The sequence below is a fragment of the Watersipora subatra genome, chromosome 1 (genome assembly GCF_963576615.1).
Source record: "Watersipora subatra chromosome 1, tzWatSuba1.1, whole genome shotgun sequence".
NCBI classification, from domain to species: domain Eukaryota; kingdom Metazoa; phylum Bryozoa; class Gymnolaemata; order Cheilostomatida; family Watersiporidae; genus Watersipora; species Watersipora subatra.
This window is the reverse complement of record NC_088708.1, coordinates 78,702,309-78,726,625: the sequence shown is the minus strand read 5'-3', so window position 1 is coordinate 78,726,625 and position 24,317 is coordinate 78,702,309. Positions and strand designations below refer to the sequence as shown.

At 37.8% G+C, this 24,317-nt stretch overlaps 2 protein-coding genes across 2 annotated transcripts; both read left to right on the top strand.

Annotated features, from left to right (window-relative positions):
* The first annotated feature begins 1,817 nt into the window (after positions 1–1,817).
* On the top strand, positions 1,818–8,544 carry LOC137391924 (uncharacterized). Its single transcript, XM_068078489.1, has 8 exons — positions 1,818–1,847; positions 2,149–2,280; positions 2,388–2,481; positions 3,627–3,715; positions 3,836–4,037; positions 5,757–5,830; positions 6,129–6,255; positions 8,223–8,544. The coding sequence occupies exons 1-8, from the start codon at positions 1,818–1,820 to the stop codon at positions 8,249–8,251; spliced, it is 777 nt and encodes a 258-aa protein (XP_067934590.1). The 3' UTR covers positions 8,252–8,544.
* A 769-nt stretch (positions 8,545–9,313) lies between these two features.
* On the top strand, positions 9,314–23,270 carry LOC137391916 (sodium-dependent serotonin transporter-like). The gene is made up of 14 exons (XM_068078476.1): positions 9,314–9,429; positions 10,371–10,464; positions 10,847–11,018; positions 11,834–11,968; positions 13,072–13,297; positions 14,966–15,104; positions 15,719–15,853; positions 18,254–18,482; positions 18,705–18,707; positions 19,215–19,327; positions 21,639–21,867; positions 22,280–22,380; positions 22,633–22,809; positions 23,081–23,270. Exons 1-14 carry the CDS (start codon positions 9,314–9,316, stop codon positions 23,177–23,179), a joined length of 1,968 nt encoding a protein of 655 aa, XP_067934577.1. The 3' UTR covers positions 23,180–23,270.
* The last annotated feature ends 1,047 nt before the right edge of the window (positions 23,271–24,317 follow it).

Here is a 24,317-nt window from a genome sequence, read left to right as displayed (position 1 = left end):
ACTGTACTCTATGGTTTACATACTTTATGATTACTGTACTCTATGGTTAGCATACTCTATGATCACTGTACTTTATGGTTAGCATACTTTATGATTACTGTACTCTATGGTTAGCATACTTTATGATTACTGTACACCATGGTTAGCATATTCTATGAATATTGTACTATATGGTTAGCATACTCTATGATTACTGTACTATATGGTTAGCATACTCTATGATTACTGTAGTTTATGGCTAGCATACTCTATGATTACTGTACTCTATGGTTTACATACTTTATGATTACTGTACTCTATGGTTTACATACTCTATGATTACTGTACACCATGGTTAGCATATTCTATGAATATTGTACTATATGGTTAGCATACTCTATGATTACTGTACTTTATGGTTAGCATATTCTATGATTACTGTACTCTATGGTTAGCATACTCTATGATTACTGTACTTTATGGCAAGCATGCTCGATGGTAGGCTCAACGTTTGTAGTTGAAAAGTTTAGATCCGGAAGGTGACATTTGTGTGTATAGGACTTGCGCTCAGCTGCCAGTCCTTGACCCTATTCATAGATGTGTCTATCTTCTCAATCAAATGCAAACAAAAATAAAATGTGTGATTTTAGGGCAGCGCAGTGTTTGCGTGTTCACTGGTTTACACCTTTAAACTTTCTAGTTGTCTAAACTGTTAATTGAAAATGACAGCTCTGTATCTCCACAAGTCACAGGCTCACTGCGGCTAAATCACAGCGATCAGTGATTACCCGGTATTTGACACCTTAATTCAGAAAGTTTCTTTTTTAAACATCACTCCAACCGTAAATAATAAATTGGTTACTGGCTAACTTGCAGAGAGCTTCTGGAAAAACAGCTGATAGCAAGTGCTGCCATTACCAAGATATTGAGTTGACGCTAGACTCTGCATACCGTAAGAGCAGTTTTGTCACGTACTTCACTTGTGACTCATTAGCGATACAGTTTAGATGGTTTTATATGAGGACATTCTTGCTGATAAGGTACCATTCTATAACATTCCATTTTACGTTCTTACTTTCTGCTCTATTCCGTTCCATTTTATTCTATTCTACTGCCTCAGAAGTCAATCTACTAAAAGAAGCAAAGCTACTAAAGGAAGCAAAGAGACTGAAGAAGCGAGATCTGAATACGATGTACAATGACCACAATTGTGTGCATCACTGCAAAATAGCAGCAAAGCCAAAGTGCGCGGTGCTTGTGAATGGAGTTATCTTCTAACAAGCAGACGAATCCAATAATTCATTTTTTTATAATTTAGAACTAATTTTAGTAAATATGACGTAAACATTCACAGCTTCAGAGCTCTATGAGGCACAATACGTGAAGTCTTTTAGATTGCATACAGGGTTGGGCTGGACAGAGGTGTTTTTTCTGTACAAATCAGCGAGTCCTCTGTGGATATAACTGGCAACCTGTCATAAAGCAAGGTCAGAAAATGGTGCCGTTTGAAAAATCTTCAGATCATATGAGTTCGTTGCAAGTGCAAAGCAAGTGCATGTTTGTAGCGGTGGTCTGAACAACTCTATGATTATTGCAGAAGTAACTCACACAATTAGGCATTCTTTTGTTTTACCTTTTCTTTTGTTTTACCTTTTCTTTTGTTTTACCTTTTCTTTTGTTGACGTAATAAAAACCGGCTATAGAAATTAAAGTACTGCAATCTTCGAGTCCATTTATATATTGTGTTTCTCTGTATATGAATGCAGGAACAGATCAATAAGAATATAGAAAGACTGAGGTTGTAGAGTACAAACAGCTGACGGTAGGCCAAGGGAAAAATGGCTGAATTGCCAGAGAAGAGGAAGCGGGTTTGTGTTAGCTATTATAACCTGATAGCTAGAGTAGCATTTAGCGATAACAAGCTGGCTCGACTCTTAAAGCGCAGCATTAACCTGGTTGTATTTTGACTGTGCCTATATTGTAGAATTTCAGCAATGACTAGTTGCAACAGGTGCTTCATAAAATGTCAGCCTAAATTTCTCATGAGAAATTGCATGAGCTATTTGGTTATGACTCAGATGGGGCTAAAACAGAAGCTTCAAACCAAATGTGTTGTCAGAACGAGTTACACAGGCTACACCCTAGCTGTTTAGCTATGTGTACATTTAGAAAGAAGATGGAGAGAACAGCGAGCAAAGTCTGGAAGGCCTGACAAAGACTATTTCAGAGGTGTACTGGATGGTTACAGCTGATGTGCGAGAAGGTGCCAGTAAAATGGAAGATACCATAGAGACCGGCAAGGTGAGTGACATAGAAAGGGTTCTATTTGTTTAGTGAACGGGATGTGTTTGATATGTTTTATGCCCTCAAAGTCTCCAGAGAATGTGATTACATTCTATGCATTGCAGAATGACAAGGTGTTGGAATGCAAACAAGAGAACATGGCTACTCTCTGGTCTTGGCTGATGCAATCTGTCAAATTTTATAATGATGTTTTGGCAAGTACGTACTACTAGCAATTGTGAGGCACTTGAGATTCTCACTCTCACTATGTACTGGTTTAGACATTGTTGTGACTCTCTCTGACTATGTACGGGTTTAGGCATTGCTGTGATTCTCTCTGACTATGTACTGATTTAGGCAACGCTGTGACTCTTTCTGACTATGTACTGATTTAGGCAATGCTGTGACTCTCTCTGACTATGTACTGGTTTAGGCAACACTGTGACTCTCCCTGACTATGTACTGGTTCAGACATTGCTGTGACTCTCTCTGACTATGTACTGGTTTAGGCAACGCTGTGACTCTCTCTGACTATGTACTGGTTTAGACATTGCTGTGATTCTCTCTGACTATGTACTGATTTAGGCAATGCTGTGACTCTCCCGGACTATGTACTGGTTCAGAAATTGCTGTGACTCTTCCTGACTATGTACTGGTTTAGGCAACACTGTGACTCTCCCTGACTATGTACTGGTTCAGACATTGCTGTGATTCTCTCTGACTATGTACTGATTTAGGCAATGATGTGACTCTCTCTGACTATGTACTGATTTAGGCAACCCTGTGAGTCTCCCTGACTATGTACTGGTTTAGGCAACGCTGTGACTCTTTCTGACTATGTCCTGATTTAGGCAATGCTGTGACTCTCCCGGACTATGTACTGGTTCAGACATTGCTGTGACTCTCTCTGACTATGTACTGGTTCAGACATTGCTGTGATTCTCTCTGACTATGTACTGATTTAGGCAATGATGTGACTCTCTCTGACTATGTACTAATTTAGGCAACGCTGTGACTCTCCCTGACTATGTACTGGTTTAGGCAACGCTGTGACTCTCCCTGACTATGTACTGATTTAGGCAACACTGTGACTCTCCCTGACTATGTACTGGTTCAGACATTGCTGTGATTCTCTCTGACTATGTACTGATTTAGGCAATGATGTGACTCTCTCTGACTATGTACTAATTTAGGCAACGCTGTGACTCTCCCTGACTATGTACTGGTTTAGGCAACGCTGTGACTCTCCCTGACTATGTACTGATTTAGGCAACACTGTGACTCTCCCTGACTATGTACTGGTTCAGACATTGCTGTGATTCTCTCTGACTATGTACTGGTTCAGAGACTGGTATAAATTACAGGCTTCTTCAGGGATTGTCCTCTCATTTCCACGATCTGTCCAGAGGACCAGAAGCTGTTGTCAGCACATTCCTACCTTGCTGTTTGGATGGTGAGTGCTGCTATCAATTGAAAGCATGATAAGATAGCCTAAGGCCCCATTTTTCAAACGAAATGCTGTTACCTCTTTGTTATTAAAGCGGTAGACTACTGTGTCACTATCTAACTGCAGATATGGAATGCCCCGCTCTTCAAAAATGGAGACTCGTACATTCCATTTTTAAATGGCTACCGCTACAATAGAGCCTGGATGGAGAGCATCTTACCAGCTGACTTTGTCAGTTATCTGCATGGCTACGCTGAGAAGCAGAATAGTGCCAGATTTAGCATCAATGAGCTCGCACTGCTTGCATGCATGGCTCTTACCCCAAAAGGTAATTGATTATCTTTAACATACTTGTGATAGACCGCCATACTCTGACTTATTGTCAGTGCTCTGTCAGTGACATACCAGGTGGGCTAAAGACATCATATGTACCAAATACACAGTCAAAGCCGCTCACACCGTATAACATTCACCTTGTACATATCATATACACTGTGCATAGCATACACAGTGTACGTAGTACGTACCATGAACCAATATACATACCATACTTACCATATTTCTCATAAATTATTCATGTCAAATTACAATACACTTAACCCACGTGTAAAAGTCTATATCATATGCACCATATGTGTTATGTGCCAACTGTGGTACTCCAGATGTTCCAAGTACAGTTCTTCATGTAATTGGGGTACTAACAACAAGTTGCTATATACTGTAAATGTTGTCAGCATTGAAAGTGTTGTAGGCACTGTATGTACTGTACATACTGTAAACAATATAAGGATGGTAAGTACTGTATATAGAAAAAGTACTGTAGTTGGAGTAAGTACCGTAGATGGAGTAAGTACTGTAGGTAGAGTAAGTACTGTAGATGGAGAAAGCACTGTAGATAGAGTATATACTGTTGATAGAGTAAGTACTGTAGATAGAGTAAGCACTGTAGATAGAGTAAGTACTGTAGATAGAGTAAGTACTGTAGATGGAATAAGTACTGTAGATAAAGTAATTACTGTAGATAGAGTAAGTAATACAGATAGGGTAAGTACTGTAGGTGAAATAGGCACCGAGAATTACTGATAAACTGAAAGCTCAGTGGGGTATTCGTTGCTTACCATCCGTTCAATTACACAAAATGTCAGTCTTATAGGAGAAGGTTATTGCTGAAGGTGTGGATCCTTATTTATTGAGCTTGTTGTTGAAGGTATGGATCCTTATATATTGAGCTTGTTGTTAAAGGTGTGGATCCTTATATATTGAGCTTGTTGTTGAAGGTGTGGATCCTTATATATTGAGCTTGTTGTTGAAGGTGTGGATCCTTATATATTGAGCTTGTTGTTGAAGGTGTGGATCCTTATATATTGAGCTTGTTGTTGAACGTGTAGATCCTTATATATTGAGCTTGTTGTTGAAGGTGTGGATCCTTATATATTGAGCTTGTTGTTGAACGTGTAGATCCTTATATATTGAGCTTGTTGTTGAAGGTGTGGACCCTTATATATTGAGCTTATTGTTGAAGGTGTGGATTCTTATATATTGAGCTTGTTGTTGAAGGTGTGGATCCTTATATATTGAGCTTGTTGTTGAAGGTGTGGATCCTTATATATTGAGCTTGTTGTTGAAGGTGTGGATCCTTATATATTGAGCTTGTTGTTGAACGTGTAGATCCTTATATATTGAGCTTATTGTTGAAGGTGTGGATTCTTATATATTGAGCTTATTGTTGAAGGTGTGGATTCTTATATATTGAGCTTGTTGTTGAAGGTGTGGATCCTTATATATTGAGCTTGTTGTTGAAGGTGTGGATCCTTATATATTGAGCTTGTTGTTGAAGGTGTAGATCCTTATATATTGAGCTTATTGTTGAAGGTGTGGATTCTTATATATTGAGCTTATTGTTGAAGGTGTGGATCCTTATATATTGAGCTTGTTGTTGAAGGTGTGGATCCTTATATATTGAGCTTGTTGTTGAAGGTGTGGATCCTTATATATTGAGCTTGTTGTTGAAGGTGTGGATTCTTATATATTGAGTTGGTTGTTGAAGGTGTGGCCGGTATAAAAGAACCCGAGGCAATAAGCAAGATACATGAGCGGTTCCAGGCAGCTATGGAGCTAGAGGTAAGCCTAACAGAGTATGCTGAAGGTGATTGCCTAATAAACCTTTTTATTACGTGTATTATTAAATGTGTACAAGCAGCGCTTTCAAGTCAAAAATTAGGGCATAAATTGAGTTTGAATAGAGACGCACTGTGTGACAAACCTTTCTTTCTTTCTTCACTGATTTATCAGTTATTAATAGTCAGTTATTATGCTTACTGCTAGCCGGCTGTTCTATGTTATTTCTTAAGCTGCTCTGTATGAACTCAGGCTAAGTTAAAAGTTTCTTCTCTGACAGCGTGGAATTCTTTGACAATAGGTTTCCAAAACAAGAGTGAATCCTAAGGAGATATTAAAGGAAGTACCAATCCTGCTGCAACAATTAGAAGAAGCAGTTGCTAGACAAGAGCTTATCCTCAAGCTTCAACAGCAGGAACAGCATCCTGGTAAGGATTCAGATCTACATAGGCAGTTAAAGCATACCAGTTCTCATGTGTCCACTCATTTACACCAGTTCTCATGTGTCCACACCTTTATACCAGTTATATAAAGACATATGGTTTGTTAACATTTAACATAATTGACATAATAATAACATATTAACAGAATAATGTTTTAAGATAATAATATGTTACCGATTGTATCTCAGTTCAGCGTCATCCGTTATGGTAAAAAGGGGTTCGCAAACAAATAAGTGATAAAGTTTTAGTTAAAAGTTCACCAAAATGCATACTAAAACTTCCTTCAAGTATGTTTTAGTAAGCTAATTTCATTTATATTAGATTCGGCGTTTATGTTATACGTCTGTCTTGAAGGTAAAAACTCTGCATGTAGTACATTGCAATGTTAAATTTTCTTGCAGATCATACCTACAAAATGCACTAAAGTTATTGTAGGTAACTATAGTTACTAAGGTTTACATATTGTTTCATTCCTATTTTTTAATGATGATAATTTTGATTATTTTTACCAGGAAGTGATTGCATTAGATAATTACTATTTGTTTCTGTACCACTCCATGCCGTCTTTGCAATATTTTCGCCTTATGATGCCAACACTGAAATGAACTAAAATCCTATAATCGTGTACTAAATAATTTTTCATTGTAATCGCGGCAAAACAGACTATATTTCGCCATTGCTTGCTAATGATTTCACATTTAGCCTACCGTTAAAAACCTGTACAGTTTTATTTTTCCTCCTAATTTACTTCAACAAAACACTTTTTTCATGATATGAAATTTAAAAGTTACAGTTGTCTAAAAAAGTTTCAAAACCTTTACAGTTGTTTTCTTTTTTCTCTTAATTCCTTTGAACTGCCTAAAAAACATTTTTCCCATAATATGCAGTTTAAAAGTTGAAATGGTAAATGTTGTATATGTTAAATAATAATAAATTTTCTGTCCAAAAACTGTTTTTATTACCCTGGCAATGCCGGGCATTCATCTAGTCTGTATATATAAATATAAGAGTTTGTGTGTGTGTACGTGTGTCCAGCTATAGCTATTAAATATATAAATATAAGAGTTTGTGTGTGTGTACGTGTGTCCAGCTATAGCTATTAAATATATAAATATAAGAGTTTGTGTGTATGTACGTGTGTCCAGCTATAGCTATTAAATATATAAATATAAGAGTTTGTGTGTGTGTACGTGTGTCTAGCTATAGCTATTAAATATATAAATATAAGAGTTTGTGTGTGTGTACGTGTGTCCAGCTATAGCTATTAAATATATAAATATAAGAGTTTGTGTGTGTGTACGTGTGTCCAGCTATAGCTATTAAAATATTGGAATGAAGAATCAGTATATCAAAATATTTGATCTCAAAACCTCTCATTTGCCAGACAAACATCTCACCAATTAAGCTACACGAGATTAATGAATTCATTGGGCAATATACGTCGCTACATAGGAGAAAATACACATATCGCTCTGTGTATGGCCTAACGTTATCTTATGCTTGCTCTCACGGCTCTTATTACTAAGCATACGTACCAAATTAGCCATTGGTAATGTGTCAGGCTAATGGCAAGTGGCAGGCAACTATATTACCTGTAAGCTGATTTTAAATACCTGTGCAACGCTGGGCATTTCGCTAGTAAGTACATATAGCAATATCTTCAGCTGTTATAAGTACATATAACAATATCTTCAGTTGTTATAAGTACATATAACAATATCTTCAGCTGTTATAAGTACATATAACAATATCTTCAGTTGTTATAAGTACATATAACAATATCTTCAGCTGTTATAATGGTATCGAGAATATCCAAAAAAATCCTTTTGCTCTAAGCACATTTTATTAAATAAACTAGTGCATGTATTGCTCACTGTTCTCTTTCTTGGACTTCTCTAGGCTGGCTCTTTTTCTTAGATATACAGTAGCAGACTTCCATTTTAGGTATGTAGTGAGGGAAAGAGAGAGACTACTACTGTAACAGGCTTCAGCAACAAGAATACTCAAGATAACATACACCAGGATTGTCACTGAGCAGTGGGTGTAATAAGACAATATAATAAGAGAGCTCACTAGAACTGCCACATAAAGATTGATATTTCAAGCCATATACAAACATTTTAGCCTCATGATACTGTTTGGTTTGCTGAAGGTGTAGCGATATTGCAATATAGATTTTCTCTTATAGAATTCCTGTCTCAACTAGGTTTTATCAATATCGTTAACTTTTTATGCTATTGGAAATATTTAGTGTTTTATTTCTTTGTGATCTTGCCAAACATGTGTTGATGTGTAACTCAAATATAGGTATATAACTAAGCATTTATGTGTACAGCCTGTATACTAGAGCCATACTGGTGTGTAGTGGTTGTAGCATCGGTCCATTCACCTGTATCCAAATGGACAACTCATCAATGAGGTCACCTCTGCTGACGCTTGCATGCATGACAATGGTTGTAGTGGTATGCATACCTGTAAGCATACACAGTTCATACGCACACACACACACATGCACGCACGCACGCACGCACGCATGCACACACGCACACACACAGTTCATATGCACACACTGAGAATTACAGCTGGTTTCTTGATTGCTTATACCATCACCCTGTATACTAGAGCATACTTATACCCATACTTATACCATCACCCTGAACGAAAATAATGAATTAAATCAAAAATGTCTCAGAAATACGCTGAAAATAAAGTAAGACTGCTTTTTCACAAAGTGCACTGTATTACAAACACAATGAAATTGCTTCTCAGCTTCCAATATTTTTCTTCATAGATTTTGTATTCTCCTTGGCAATCAATGGCTGCCAGCATGCACCTAGCTGCCTCAAAGACCTCTCTCACCGGCTATTACTAAAACTATTACTTGTTTTTTAATTATCCCATAATCCCAGAGAGAGTTGCTGCAATAATACTTACATCTCTGTAGAATGCTTATGATAATTGCCTTTTCATAAGTTTTCCTGTCTTCAATAAGTTCATAAAGTCTTATCTAAAATGCCATTTGTCAAGTTACGGGCCGTGAATGATGGCGCGTTGCATCGAAGCCAACTGTGTCGATCTAGGGGAATGCTATGAGGAGAGAACCTCTGTGAGAGAACTCTGCTGTAGACAGCTTGCTGCTTTTCGTAATGCTACAGTCAGGTAGTTTATATTAGTTACGGGCCAATAACCTTCTTTTTAGTAATTCGTCACATGCTGGTTCTATACTTGCTAAAAATAATTTAAATATTCTAACTTAATTGGCAGCGAGTAAAATAATTTTCAGTAGTTTTTTATGTTATGGCATAAATAAGATATCAAGCAGAAGTTCAGTGAACTAGAGTGTGCAAACTTTGGTAAAATATTTATTATTCCAATTAAAGAACTTTAAGCACACAGCGGGAAAGAAACGAGGCATAAAAAGGTACGACTAACGTTCAACAATTAAAAATTGGCTGCTCATAGAACTCCTCATGATCTTGCGATCACAGTTGTCTTAAGGAGGGGGGTCAGTTCACCACCCAACCTCAAGGTAACTTTTTTGAGAGTTCTTTAATGTTTTACTAAAGATCCAAGTCAGTGTAAATAGCCTCTAACAAAAGTTTTGTGTAAAACTAATGCTAAGGATTTCTCAAGCTGTTCATCATATTATGTAAGTCGATTTATTCGCTCTGAATTGATATTCAAGTTAGAAATTAAAGTGGAAGTTTATGACAGATAGTTTCAGACAAAAAGAGAAGGAGCTCCAACAAACATAAAAAATTTTTATCATGTTTCTAGCGTTATATTAGCTTATAGTTGATTAATAAGCCTGCTAGAAATCAAAACTAGAATAATCAAGTCGGGTCATGACCATTGGAAAGTTGCGGTAAACACTCCGCCACTGTGACAGCACACGGCAGAGATAATAATAACTTGTGTCAAAGCAATTAGTACCCTTTAATCAAACCCGCGGCTAATGTTTTCTCACAAAATAAGAAATTACATATTTGCCTGAGCAACCTGTAAAGAGACTAATTAGCTGTGAGTCAAATAGTTCAGGTTCTTCTTTAATTATCTCTCCGAGTCTCTCCTCACTTCTCTTCACTTCTGCTATCTGGTAGGCTGTCTCGAAGCTGCCGCGGCCAGAAGATGAGTGAGAATGGGCGACTGTCACCTGCGGATGAAGCGGCTCCGATGGTCACCTGTGACAACAAGGTAGTAACTGTCCGCTGCCAATGTCTGTGTACCTTCTGTTCTGCTGTTCACTAGCTAGTAATATTGAGCTAGTAATATTGAGCTAGTAATATTGAGCTAGTAATATTGAGCGCATTCTCTCGGCTTATGGAAAAATTTATTAATATTAAGTTGGACAAATAAAGGTTGTTGATGAACAATTTCATAAATATTTCAGTCGAGAATATCTATTTAACAAGGTTTGTTTACAAAGATGTATGAAAACCATAAATATTTCAGTCGAGAATATCTATTTAACAAGGTTTGTTTACAAATATGTATGAAAACCATAAATATTTCAGTCGAGAATATCTATTTAACAAGGTTTGTTTACAAAGATGTATGAAAACCATAAATATTTCAGGATATAGTCACATGCGATGAGAACGAGACAAACCATATTCATGCGAAGAGTGAAATGCCTGCTCGAGAAACATGGGGAAAAAACTTTGAATTTTTGTTATCAGTTATTGGATTCGCTGTTGATCTTGGAAATGTATGGAGGTTTCCTTACATTTGCTATTCCAATGGAGGAGGTTTGTGTCTTCTTTGCATTCAATGCATTTTGTTGGTTGTACAATAAAAGCTATATGCGTATCTTTACACACAGAAAACTCATATTAAAGTAAATATATATTTATATATAGATATATATTACACAAAACAGATTCCCAGTGAGTAGTGTAACCTTATTATTACTTATTAGTTTACTCCAACAGAAATTGACTCGTCACGTGAAGGGTTCGGTTGCATGAAACAGATTTCCAATGACGTTTAGCTAAGTATTATTTCCTCTATCTTTAATATTATTATTACTCTAAAGAAACCCTCTTACAGTGTAGAGTTTTCTTTAGTCAGCATTTTAGCAATACTAATTGTCTATTTGTAGCAAAGAAATCAATGTTGACTTTCCAGATAAGTTTTGGTTTAAACAATTACGCCGCTTATTAACGGTTAGTATAGAGTTATTTTGTAGCTTTGAATCTTACTTTATCTTATTTATGTCAAGTCATAGAATTACTTTTGAACATAATGTAAAATAACCCACTACTTATATTTATATATGTAAATATATACTTTTTTATATCTATTTGTATCTTTTTACAATGTATGTATATGAAACATATGAAAATGCGTAGATTTTCAATATCTCTTTTATACACTTAGGAAAAACATTTATCTTTTTTAAGCTAGCAAATGGCAGCAAATTTTAGCTGAAAGTCAGCAGTGTTAAAAACCTACATAAATCTCAATATTACATAATAACTAAACATCTGGTACACTGGCTACATGATGGACTGCTCAACATTTCTTGTTTTTGGCGGATTATATCAACCTCTAACCCTTGCAGGGGCCTTCCTCATTCCTTATGCTATCATGTACCTTTTTGGAGGATTGCCTTTGTTCTACCTGGAGCTAGCCTTAGGCCAATACCAAAGAGTTGGCTGCATTACAGTCTGGAAGCGCATATGTCCCATCTTTCAAGGTAAAACTTTTGTATGCGAAGTTTGAGTGAAGCTGGAGTGGTAAAATTATGAGAATTATGGGAGTTTAACTTGAAGGATATTTGTCACTAGGTTCAAGAAATATTCTATATGTGTTAACTCTATAGCACTCTATATGTGTTAACTCTATAGCACTCTATATGTGTTAACTCTATAGCACTCTATATGTGTTAACTCTATAGCACTTTATATGTGTCAACTCTATAGCACTCTATATGTGTTAACTCTATAGCACTCTATATGTGTTAGCTCTATACCACTCTATATGTGTTAACTCTATAGCACTCTATATGTGTTAACTCTATAGCACTCTATATGTGTTAACTCTGTACCATTATTTTTGTGTTAAATCTATGCCACTTTATGTGTGTTAACTCTATACCACTTTATATGGGATAAATCTTACCTTTTCAGACACAAAAAGTGCAAGCTTACAGAAACTATTTCAAACTTTCCAAACTATTAGTAGAGTACTAATAGCCTGAGAGTTCTGTTGTGTGTTACCTTTAGAATGCTCCATAATTAATTATAATCAATGTAACATATTACGTAGCTATATCATAATCCATCGGTTGGTTTATCTATAGTACTAAGTAATAATTATTATATAGTAACAATTATCATCTAACTTTCAGCGTTTGATGATGACATGTAGTGGTGCATAGAATAATAGAGTATATACACATATAAAAACATACAAAACGTAGTCATAGACATAGATATAGTCATAGACATATACATATACATATACATAGTCATAGACAGATAGATAAATATAAGTGTAAATACACTGATATAGATATTGACATAATTACATACCAAAACATAGATATAGACACATCGCTTGAGTTCAAGTGTTTTTTAGCCCCCATCACGCATGTATGTCTGTGATAATGGGATTCCAGGCTTTAGTATTTTTAAAATGCTAGCGGCGGAGCCTGAGAAAGCTTCCTCACCAACACTGCTTGAGAACACAATATAGGCATTTTGGCATAGCTTGGGTGGTCAGTTGCTAGTTTCAAAGACTCCATACTCTCCTCTTGGTACCATAGAATTTGCCACCAATCCTCCATGCTATTTTTAGGTATTGGCTTTGGCATATGCACAATATCCTTCTACGTGTCTATATACTACAACACTATCATAGCCTGGTCTCTCTACTACTTCTTTGCCTCACTGAGAAAGACCCTACCATGGAGCACGTGTTCCAATGACTGGAATACTGATGCCTGCGTTGAATTTTCCCAAGCTTCGCAAGAGAACTTCACAAGTGCAGACAATTCTACTTCAGGAGCTCAGGAGTTCTACAAGTAAGACATATTTTATAGCTCCTAATTATATTTGTAGGCTGATAGTCGCATAGAACTACTCATAAAACTACTCATAGATTAGCGAGTTAAGATTCACTTAGATTGCTAGCGGCCCGTATTCGATTAGCGTGGGATCCTTGGAAGATTCAGAAAATTTCACTGTTTAGAATAGAAATTTCTACTATTTAATTATTGTATTGAAACTCCTCACCATCTTATTCCGCTCAAAGCTGAAGTAGTTGCCCGCTCTCTACCTCTGAGCATCAGTGGTGAGGTTTGCAATTTAGTCCCCCACATCGCTTAAAACAAAAGATAAAACTTAGTTCATTGAATAAAAGGGACCTCGGAATACGATGGTTTGTAGTGCCATGCTTTCCTAAACAAAGCAGGCAATGCGCACTGGAGACTCGTATTGTAACTAGACCCACTGTATTTTTTTATAATTGCATACAGTAGATTTGTGCATGTCGCAAACTTTTGTATTTTACCTGCTAAAGTTTATTTTGGCTGTACAAGTCGGCGTGACTGGCAGTAGCCTCAACATGAGAGGCAACTGCAAATGGTTGAGCAGGTTGACGCTGTATATCGTCAACATTCTTTTCCAGCAACGTACCATCAGGCTATTCACCTACTCGACTTCAGTTGCCAAGCCTGCAACTTATGAAGCCATTTCATCAATTAGTGCTAGTGATGACTACATGAACATCTGCCATTGCTGGTCACGTGCTGTCACAAAATGCTTTGTCAATGTGAGCAAGGGAACCAATTATAAAAATTGAGCTCATATTATACAAATGAGTCACAACAGTAAATCACTAGTAACAACAATTATCATAGAGTTAGTTACAATAGTGACCCATAGGTTACAGCATATATCATAGAGTTAGTTACAATAGTGACCTATAGGTTACAGCATATATCATAGAGTTAGTTACAATAGTGACCTATAGGTTACAGCATATATCATAGAGTTAGTTACAATAGTGACCTATAGGTTACAGCATATATCATAGAGTTAGTTACAATAGTGACCCATAGGTTACAGCATATATCATAGAATTAGTTACAATAGTGACCCATAGGTTACAGCATATATCATAGAGTTAGTTACAATAGTGACCCATAGGTTACAGCAACTAACATGAAGTTAGTTACAATAATGACCCATAGGTTACAGCATATATCATAGAGTTAGTTACAATAGTGACCCATGGGTTACAGCAATTAACATAAAGTTAGTTACAATAGTGACCCATAGGTTACAGCAATTAACATAAAGTTAGTTACAATAGTGACCCATAGGTTACAGCAGTTAACATAAAGTTAGTTACAATAATGACCCATATGTTGCAATAATTAGCATAGAATTCGTTACAATAGTGACCCATGGGTTACAACAATTAACATAGAATTAGTTACAACAGTGACCCACGGGTTACCATAACTAACATAGAATTAGTTACCACTGACAGTTGCAGGAAACCACAAAAAACAGCAAGTTGTTTTTATGAGACACTCGCTTTCATCATATTGTTACCCTTGCAGCTAGCTAGTCCCTGACTCAACAAGTCTTGTATGATTGTTATTGTCTTCTCTTTCCCTAGTTATTTTTAACTTTATGACTTTCCTTATTTTAATGATATTTTGAAGAACGCATGATTTTTACAGCCGTCGTGTGCTGGAGCTTCAGAAATCTACTGGCCTCGCAGATTTGGGACCGATCAAATGGTCCATAGCTGTTTGTCTTTTTGCTGTATTCCTTATGGTGTACTTTGCACTCTGGAAGGGCATTAAAAGCTCCGGTAAGGTACGTGCTGTTTCTTCACCTCTTGACCTTTAACAAAAGCATCAGAGCTATTTTCTTATTCAGAGTATCTGGTGAGTTTAGAAGAGATTTTATCCAAAGATCCAGAAGAAAGCTTCTTATTGGCTTGAATATGTTAGTATTTCTACTGTCATAGCAAGGTAGTACCTTTACTGTCATAGCAAGATAGCACCTCTACTGTCATAGCAAGATAGTACCTCTACTGTCATAGCAAGATAGTACCTCTACTGTCATAGCAAGATAGTGCCTCTACTGTCATAGCAAGATAGTACCTCTACTGTCATAGCAAGATAGTACCTCTACTGTCATAGCTAGGTAGTACCTCTACTGCCACCTGCATAATACTTTTATTTTTGCTATCCTACAGTTTGTGGAGCTGCGGTGGCGGTTGCCTGCATACATGTAGCAGTTTTAGGCTTGTGAGAGGACAACTCTAAAATATCTAGCTATAGGCTCCCACTCAACCAAACATGAAGTTCTCTTTGTATACCATTAGCCTGTGGTCTTTTACAGTGTTTATAGTGTAAAATAGAAACTAGAAATCTTACAATTCCATGTGATATTCTGCTCTGATTGGCTGATGACACTCTCCGCAGGTGGTGTGGGTCACGGCAATCTTTCCTTACATTGTGCTAATAATTTTACTCATCCGTGGAGCAACGCTTCCTGGGGCCTCCATTGGCATTAAGTACTACCTGACCCCAGTCTGGGTAAAACTGCTCGATCACAAGGTAAATCTATTTATCAGCAGGTCATACTACTTACTCAATACAACGGCATATCCTTTGGGGCTTGTGACACAGGATATCGTCTATTACACTAGAGTTGACATGATAGGAAGCAAGTGTTTTGTATAATAAGAGCTGTGCTTGAGGCTGTCCTGGGCTCGATCAAATTATGCCATCTAGTTGCTGACTATCTTGCCTTTGACTCATAAGTCATCAACTCTTGAAATCTACAGACTTCAGATGTTATGATATCATCTTGTCTGTATTCTCTTTTAAACTTTTACCAGCATTTCTGTTTATTAAAACCGATTATTTTCTCAGGTTTAACGCTAGCCGTCACTGTAATATCTAGGAAGGAGAGAGGAGAGAGAGAGAGAGAGAGAGAGAGAGAGGGAGGAGAGGGGGAGAGAGAGGGAGAGAGGGAGAGAGAGAAAGGGAGGGAGAGGGAGGGAGAGGGAGGGAGAGAGAGAGGGAGGGAGAGGGAGGAGGAGGGAGAGGGAGGGAGAGGGAGGAAGAGGGAGAAAGAGGGGAGAGAGAGGGGGAGAGAGGGGGAAAGAGAAAATGAAAGAGGGGGAGAGAGGGGAGAGAGGGGGAGAGAGGGGGAGAGGGGGGGACTCTCTCGATGAGAGGGGCGAGAGGGGAGAGATGGAGAGTGAGGGGGAGACAGAGGGAGAGAGGGAAGAGAGGGGGAGAGAGGGGGAGAGAGGGGAAGAGAGGGGGAGAGAGGGGGAGAGAGGGGGAGAGAGGGGGAGAGAGGGGGACTCTCTCGTAGAGAGGGGGAGAGAGGAGGAAAGAGAGGGAGAGAAGGGAGGAGAGGAGAAGAGAGGAGGAGAGAGGGGGGAGAGAGAGAGAGTAGCTAATGCAAATAAATAATTTGTAATTTCACACAGTATTGTACTCTGAGGCAGATCAGAGATAAATAGTTTTAATGGGTTACTTACTATTTACCTTCCTTATGATACGCCTCCCAACTGTCTCAATTTTGTTTATATCGGTGTAAATGCATATGTATTTGGAATTTTTCCCTATCAACAGCTACAAAGCATATTACATTGGCTTTACAATCTACCTTCAAGAAACAATTTCAACTGTCATATACATTAGCCTTAGCTTCAGATATGCTATCCACGCAAGCAAAGCAATGCTCTCACTTCTGACCAAAAGAGACAACCCTACTAATAGTAAATCCTTCAAGAGTTATCAATCAGTGAGGTAGAATTTTATGTTCATATTCATAGTGTATATTCAGGCATATTTAAAAACTAGGAGTATAAAGCATAGTGTATGCCTCAATTCTCACTCAGTGTTCAGTTATATGAACTGCAGTTCTGCCCATTAAAAAAGAAATTAATTGGTAGAAGAATGCATTTGTCTCCCTGGAGAAGCATGTGTCAGCAGTGAAATACCTTGAGCTGTCCTTGAGGTTTTTGTACTAAGTAATACACCTATAATTATTGCAGTAGCTCTAGGCATTGATATTACCTGCTACATGTGTAATACCTGCTACATGTCTATAAACACAACTCGTTTGCTGAACTTTGGTTCAAGTTGTAATGAAGGTCTGATTATAATTGTATTTCTTGCTGTAACATTTCATGTTGCCAGGCAATGCCTTTTATATATATACTATATACTGTATTTTATGTACTTATACTATATATACTATACTAAATACTGTATACTATAAACATTAATATATATATACATGTACATACTACGGTATACTGTAGCTGAATGCCCGGCGTTGCACGGGTAATAAAGAGGTTTGCGCAGAGAAAACTTACTTTTAATCAGCATATACAACATTGACTGTTCTAACTTTTGGATGAAAGTACATGTACTTGTTTATTTCTGTGTGTGTTCGGCCAATGCATAATTCAAATATTCAAAAACTCGAGGCATAGCTAAAACAGATTGCTGAAAAACATTTCTTACTTCTTATGTTACACATTCGTTCAAGGTTTAAAACAGATTATAAACAGTGGCTGATAATATAGTTACCATTGGCTAAGTTTCTTTACCCAATGAATATGAGTAACTCAAGCTAGTAAATTAAGCTAATATTTCAATCCTTACTATAGTAAGAGCCGTGTCTGTCTGAAGGCAGCGAAAAGCGTTTGGAAAAAATTCTACCTCGCAGGAATCAAACCCGTACATTCGAATGCACGGATGTGAAGTCAAGCATGCTACCACTAAGCCATGCAGTCACCTTGCCACATACTGGAATAATTGTGCATATAATGATTACACATCATGATCTCTCATCTTTCACTGGAAGTGGTCGTATTTTAACCAATCGCTATTAACTGGACATACGAACGACGGCAGACAGATAAACACTTGATTTCATATATATAGATAGTATATATTATATATTATATACTGTCTTTTGTACTGTTTCAGGTGTGGATCGCTGCCGCTGCTCAGGTTTTTTTCTCTCTCGGTCCAGGATTTGGTGTTCTTTTGGCACTGTCAAGTTACAATAAGTTCCACAACAACTGCTACAGAGACGCGCTCATAACAAGTTCCATTAATTGCTGTACAAGTCTCCTCGCAGGCTTTGTCGTCTTCTCCGGCATTGGTTACATGTCTACGATGCTGCACAAAGATGTCTCCATAGTGGCGCAAGAGGGTGAGCCACCGTTCTAACAAAAGATAGAGGAATCATAATATTTATGTTATTCACTCTTCTATATTATATTAGTGACAGTCTGGTAACCTCATGAGCCAATCAAAGCTGAAGATGAATTAATTTAGTGGCTCAGTAAACAAAAGAGCTACATTGTAGACTATAACAGCGCATCACTTGTGATGAGGCAAGGCACACTTTGTTGGTCATAGATTTATTTTATAGCAGGTGAATATTCTGTAGTGTAATCTATTTTTACCTTGGCATTGTTATTTAACTACTCAAGACTGAGGTGAGGGCAGACACGAAGTTTATTGCTGAAGCCTACTAATGTTTTATCTTTCATCACATATCCAGGGCTGCCAGCCAGTACCCCCAGGGTACTCAGTACCTTGGGCTCAAATTCATAGATTAGCGATGTATACATTGTTTAACATTTCAGAATTATAATTGACTCAGTTAATTACGCATTTTGACTGCATATGTTAACTTATTGTACAAGACAATTTCCCCGTGTCAATTATAAACAAGGAATGACAATTACGCCGTGTTAATTGCTCACTCAGGCAGCAGGCATTATAATTGAAGATTACACATGTTAATTTCATCTCACCAATTTTACCGATTGTCCATATTCAAGACTGACAATTACAGTAGCAAAACTCATTTCCCTGATGAGGGAGAGTCTAGCGAATAAATCATTGCTCAAGTCTTGTCTGCTCATTGACTTTTTAGGTCCGGGTTTAGTTTTCCAAGTCTATCCAGAAGTCTTGGCTCAGCTACCCGGCAGCCCATTCTTTGCTGCCATATTTTTCCTGATGCTCGTCACGCTTGGACTAGACAGCACAGTATGTATCCCCTAAGGTTCCTAGTTACTAGCCTAACTTGGACTATACAGCACAGTATGTATCCCCTGAGTTCCCTAGTTACTAGTCTAACTTGGACTAGACAGCACAGTACGTATCCCCTGAGTTCCCTAGTTACTAGTCTAACTTGGACTAGACAGCACAGTATGTATCCCCTGAGTTCCCTAGTTACTAGTCTAACTTGGACTAGACAGCACAGTATGTATCCCCTGAGTTTCCTAGTTACTAGTCTAACTTGGACTAGACAGCACAGTATGTATCCCCTGAGTTCCCTAGTTGCTAGTCTAACCCGATAGTCTCTCGGAGTTTTCACAGGCCCTGTTTCTTTGCTTTTTTAGTGAACTAGTCAGCTAGCACACGGTACTAACGCTTTGATGCAGTTATGTTTGAGTTGTTTTACTGTCGTAAATGGCTACCTTCGTAAAAGTCTTTCCGTTATATTGCATTTAGACTCAAGGAATTTTGGGAGCATCGGTACAGACTGTTAAATTTGCCCAAATTCTATCCTACAGACTAATATGGAACGTAAAATCCTTAAAAGGCTACTCAAACTTGTTATTTTTTTATTTTGGGTATATATGTATATTTGGTGTAATGTATATATGATATGTTCAGTTAATTCCTTGTTATAATGTCCCGATATAGCTTGTTGTCATTTTTTATTTTTATAATCTGTTTTAACGATATTCAATAGCACCATTCTTACTGTTCTTTTACTCTCTGCTAACACAGCTTTAGGCATTTCTCTACACGTCCTCTCTATTCATTTCTCTACGAATCATCTCTATTCGTTTCTCACCACCATCAAGAACCATCTCTATCTGTTCCTTTAACTTCACTGCTTCTTCACCTCTGCATTCATTGGGTTTTACTGTTTACCTGGCCTTTGCTCATTAATCTCTTAAACCATTTGTCTGCTTTTTTGGTGGTTTTCCATGTTCTTGTCATTAGGAGAAGCTGCAAATGTATGTTATTTGTATCAGTTGCTACATTACTTACGCGATTGTCATGTCTGGTCTGAGCACTTTTGTTTCGCTTTTCAACTGAAACTTCAAATCACAACATAAATTTGCACTTTTGTTTGTCGAGGGTCAGCCATTTTTTCCTTTTCGACTCATACCAACATTGGTCATGACATTAATGTTTTTGTTGCTAGTGCCGAACTCCTTGTGTTCCCTTGTGTTCCCTCGTGTTCCCTCGTGTTCCCTCGTGTTCCCTCGTGTTCCCTCGTGTTTCTTCGTGTTCCCTCGTGTTCCCTCGTGTTCCCTCGTGTTCCCTCGTGTTCCCTCGTGTTTCCTCGTGTTTCCTCGTGTTCCCTCGTGTTCCCTCGTGTTCCCTCGTGTTTCCTCGTGTTTCCTCGTGTTCCCAAGTGACTCCTTGTGTTCCCTTGTGTTCTCTCGTGTTCCCTTGTGTTCCCAAGTGACTCCTTGTGTTCCCTCATGTTCCCTCGTGTTTCCTCGTGTTTCCTCGTGTTTCCTCGTGTTCCCTCGTGTTCCCTCGTGTTCCCTCGTGTTCTCTCGTGTTCCCTCGTGTTCCTTCGTGTTTCTTCGTGTTCCCTTGTGTTCTCTTGTGTTCCCAAGTGACTCCTTGTGTTCCCTTGTGTTCCCTTGTGTTCCCAAGTGACTCCTTGTGTTCCCTTGTGTTCTCTCATGTTCCCTATGCACAAGGTATATATTATGCTTCCAGCTTTGCCACCAAAGTTTGCTGGCAAATGCTCAGCCTGCTAGCTAGATGTAATGATGCCTGACAGCATGCCCGCACTCTCTGCTAGTAGTCTTTACATTCTGTCTCCATCCATTGCGAGAGTACTTTCTTCTCTGTTCTACCTAGTAATTTGGTTATCTGAGCCTTCAAGCTCATAACCCCTCCTCCTATACAGCATACCACCACATAACTTTCACCACTTATACAACTGCTTGTACTTTTGTAGTTTCTCTGTATATTTCTCTTTTCTGTTCCTGTCATTTTAATATACCATGTCTACATACATCCATGAAGTTGGTGACTCTATGATATTGGTGATTCTATGAGATTAGTGAGTCTAAGAGGTTGGTAAGTCTATGAGGTTGGTGAGTCTTTGAGATGGGTGAGGCTATTAGGTTAGTGAGTCTATTAGATTATTGAGTCTATGAGGTTGGTGAGTCTATGAGGTTAGTGAGTCTATGAGGTCTGGGATGAAAAACTGTATATTTGCTTATTATCATTCCAATCTCTCATGTTATGTAGTCCGAGTAGAAATGCTTAGAGTACTTGACCAGCAAGCACTTCCTCTTGAGGTAATCCTTTATTTTAGTTTGGTGGTTTGGAAGCCCTGATCACAGGCGTACTCGATCAATTCAACATTCTGAGGAGACACAGAGAGATATTTGTGGCTGTTCTGCTCTCTATATGCTTCTTAACATCTCTGGCAACCACAACCTACGGAGGCAAATATGTCTTTCAGCTGCTAGATAGATTTGCCGCACCAATATCAATCCTATTTATTGTCTTCCTGGAAGCTGTCGCAGTGAATTGGTTTTACGGTGAGTTCATTCTTCTATACAGTTTGTTTTATATTTCAACACCAAACATTGGACAAAATGGAACATATCTTTTCACATTTGTCACACCTCCAATATACCAAGGGAAAGCATATACGTATACAAGTTTCAAGTGAAGTTCTTCGAATGATGAACTCTACATAACAATGAACGCTAGAGTCATCTTCTCTTTCTGCTTACCAGTAACTTTGCTCATCATATTAATAGTGTTAATTGTTAATAAGTATTCCAGCTGACTACTTGTACTTAGATATATATCAATTATAGCCAGTTTGTCTTCTTCACTCAAAACTTACTAGTTTCTGTTAGCTAAATGAAATAAATTAGGCAGCAGGTATATATACAGGTAAATCATCTAATAATTACATGAGTTGTTGTCTCCTGTTGTCTCCAGGCTTCAGAAGGTTCAGTGGAGATATCAAGAAGATGATTGGGTTCGAGCCTGGATATTTTTGGCAGGCCTGCTGGGCTGTTGTCAGCCCTCTTTTTCTCATAGTAAGTTTCTCACAACAGCTAATTGTTTGTGTCTGGAATTACAAGGATTTCCTAAACTGCAAAATATGAAAACTTTGTAAAACAGGCAGAATCAAGTGAAAATCAAAATACATCGTTGAAATTTAGTACAAAGCGTCACGTGTTTAATACATGTCAATACATGAACATCATGTGTTTAATACATGTCAATACATGAACATCACATGTTTAATACATGGTAATACATGAACATCATGTGTTTAATACTTTTAGACTCTGTTCTGTCTGTCAATATACGAAGAGACAATAAACAAAGTGGTAGAAATAAGTGGCTTCACTTACCCTCCCTACGCCACCGTCATCGTTTGGCTCATAATCTGTTCCTCACTCAGCTGTGTACCTGTTGTGGCAATCTGGAAACTTCTTGCAGCAAAAGGCACTTTTCTCGAGGTATGCGGTCACCATTTTTTAAAAATGGCATATTCGTGATTGAGAAATCCATTTTTGCTGCTGTATGTTTAAAAGCATTTGACATAACTTAACCCATCTTTAGAGCTAGAAGCTGTTAGCCGGGTTAAGTGAGAGTTGCTCTCTCACTGCATGTAAGTAACGTGAGCAGCTGGTGGCCGCGTTCATTATTCAACATGAGGAGACAAATCCTGTCTAATCTAATTTGTTGCATAATTATTTGTAGCCTGAAAACCATTTTGTCTAATTTTAGAGAGTGGTAACATGCATAACCCCAGAGGAACAGCCAGATTTCCCAATTGCTGATAGTTACACCAACTCCACAGAGTGCACGGAGGCTGCGCAGGTGTGAGATCACAGCTTTGATTCATAGAGCCAGACACAGCCTTAAAACTCAGACTGAAATTTGATTCGTGAGACTAGGATGAGTCATGCTTTTTAACACAAACATAGTAAAAATCTTTACAAATATACAGAGTCGTCTGCTCTTTCATTTATGATATAAGTTGCATGTATTTTGGTTGCAACAAGTTGAGATTTCAACAATGATAAAATACAATTTCAATAAATGGTAGCATTCATTACAGGCACTTTTTAAATGGTTTTTAAAAGTTGGTTTGTAAAGACAACAACATTGTATTATTTAGCTCTAGACAGCAAGCAGACGATGTTGTGGACTGCAAGTACAGCACAATAACTATCAGCAGCAGCAAAGAAAACATCTCCTGAAGGCAGCATGGCCACTTCATTTTTGCACAAACACTTTAACAATTTCAATCAAACATCAAAGATAGTTTTTTGGAGCGACAGTTTTGAGCATTTGTATCAAAGTTCCTCAATTTACTTCCTTTGACCAATCATATACCAGAAAAGTAAATCTTGATTAGATTCCTAGCAGAGAGGACTGATTAATATGTTAAGATTGCTACTAAATAGCGTTGGTACTCTTTGATCTTCTGCAGCTAGCTCACTATCACTCCTTATCTTAGAAAGGCTTAGGCTTAGGTGTGTTTAAGTTAGGTTTAGGTGTGTTTAGGTTATCTGGTGATAAGAGTAAGCTTTTAGCATCGACTCATTGCTGCATATTTGTATTGCTGCCTGCGGTGATGTCATGATATTGTAGCTAATTCAGTCAATAGTTCTCTACCTTACCACTATTCTATGAGAGCCTTTGCTTGGTTAGTAAAATGTGCTGCCAGCTCAACTCAAATAAATAGTTAACTTTCATTTTTACTTTAGCTTCAGTCTTTCACTTGTATAAAAACAAAGATATCAGTGAAACCTTTTGAAAACAGTTGTGTCTCAGCCATAGGATAATTTGATCTAATCTCAAGTTTGACTATATCTTGCTGCGAAGACAAGCCGTGGCAGCATTACTCAGTGCATAAACAGCCTGTGTACCTTCAGATTTGGAGAATCAAATATTAAAAATGATTTGACTATTAGAGCAGCATAGAAATCAATCTGTTTATAGCTCATAGCCTGTGGCC

What these genes read in the sequence shown, in the direction of transcription:
- LOC137391924 (XM_068078489.1), top strand. Translation starts at nt 1,818, where the DNA reads ATGGCTGAATTGCCAGAGAAGAGGAAGCGG. An exon ending in TTATAATGATGTTTTGGCAA is followed by an intron (nt 2,482 to 3,626) that starts GTACGTACTACT and finishes TATAAATTACAG; the next exon opens with GCTTCTTCAGGGATTGTCCT. An exon ending in ACAGCAGGAACAGCATCCTG is followed by an intron (nt 6,256 to 8,222) that starts GTAAGGATTCAG and finishes TTAGGTATGTAG; the next exon opens with TGAGGGAAAGAGAGAGACTA.
- LOC137391916 (XM_068078476.1), top strand. Translation starts at nt 9,314, where the DNA reads ATGGCGCGTTGCATCGAAGCCAACTGTGTCGATCTAGGGGAATGCTAT. An exon ending in CATATGTCCCATCTTTCAAG is followed by an intron (nt 11,969 to 13,071) that starts GTAAAACTTTTG and finishes TGCTATTTTTAG; the next exon opens with GTATTGGCTTTGGCATATGC. An exon ending in CGCAGTGAATTGGTTTTACG is followed by an intron (nt 21,868 to 22,279) that starts GTGAGTTCATTC and finishes TGTTGTCTCCAG; the next exon opens with GCTTCAGAAGGTTCAGTGGA.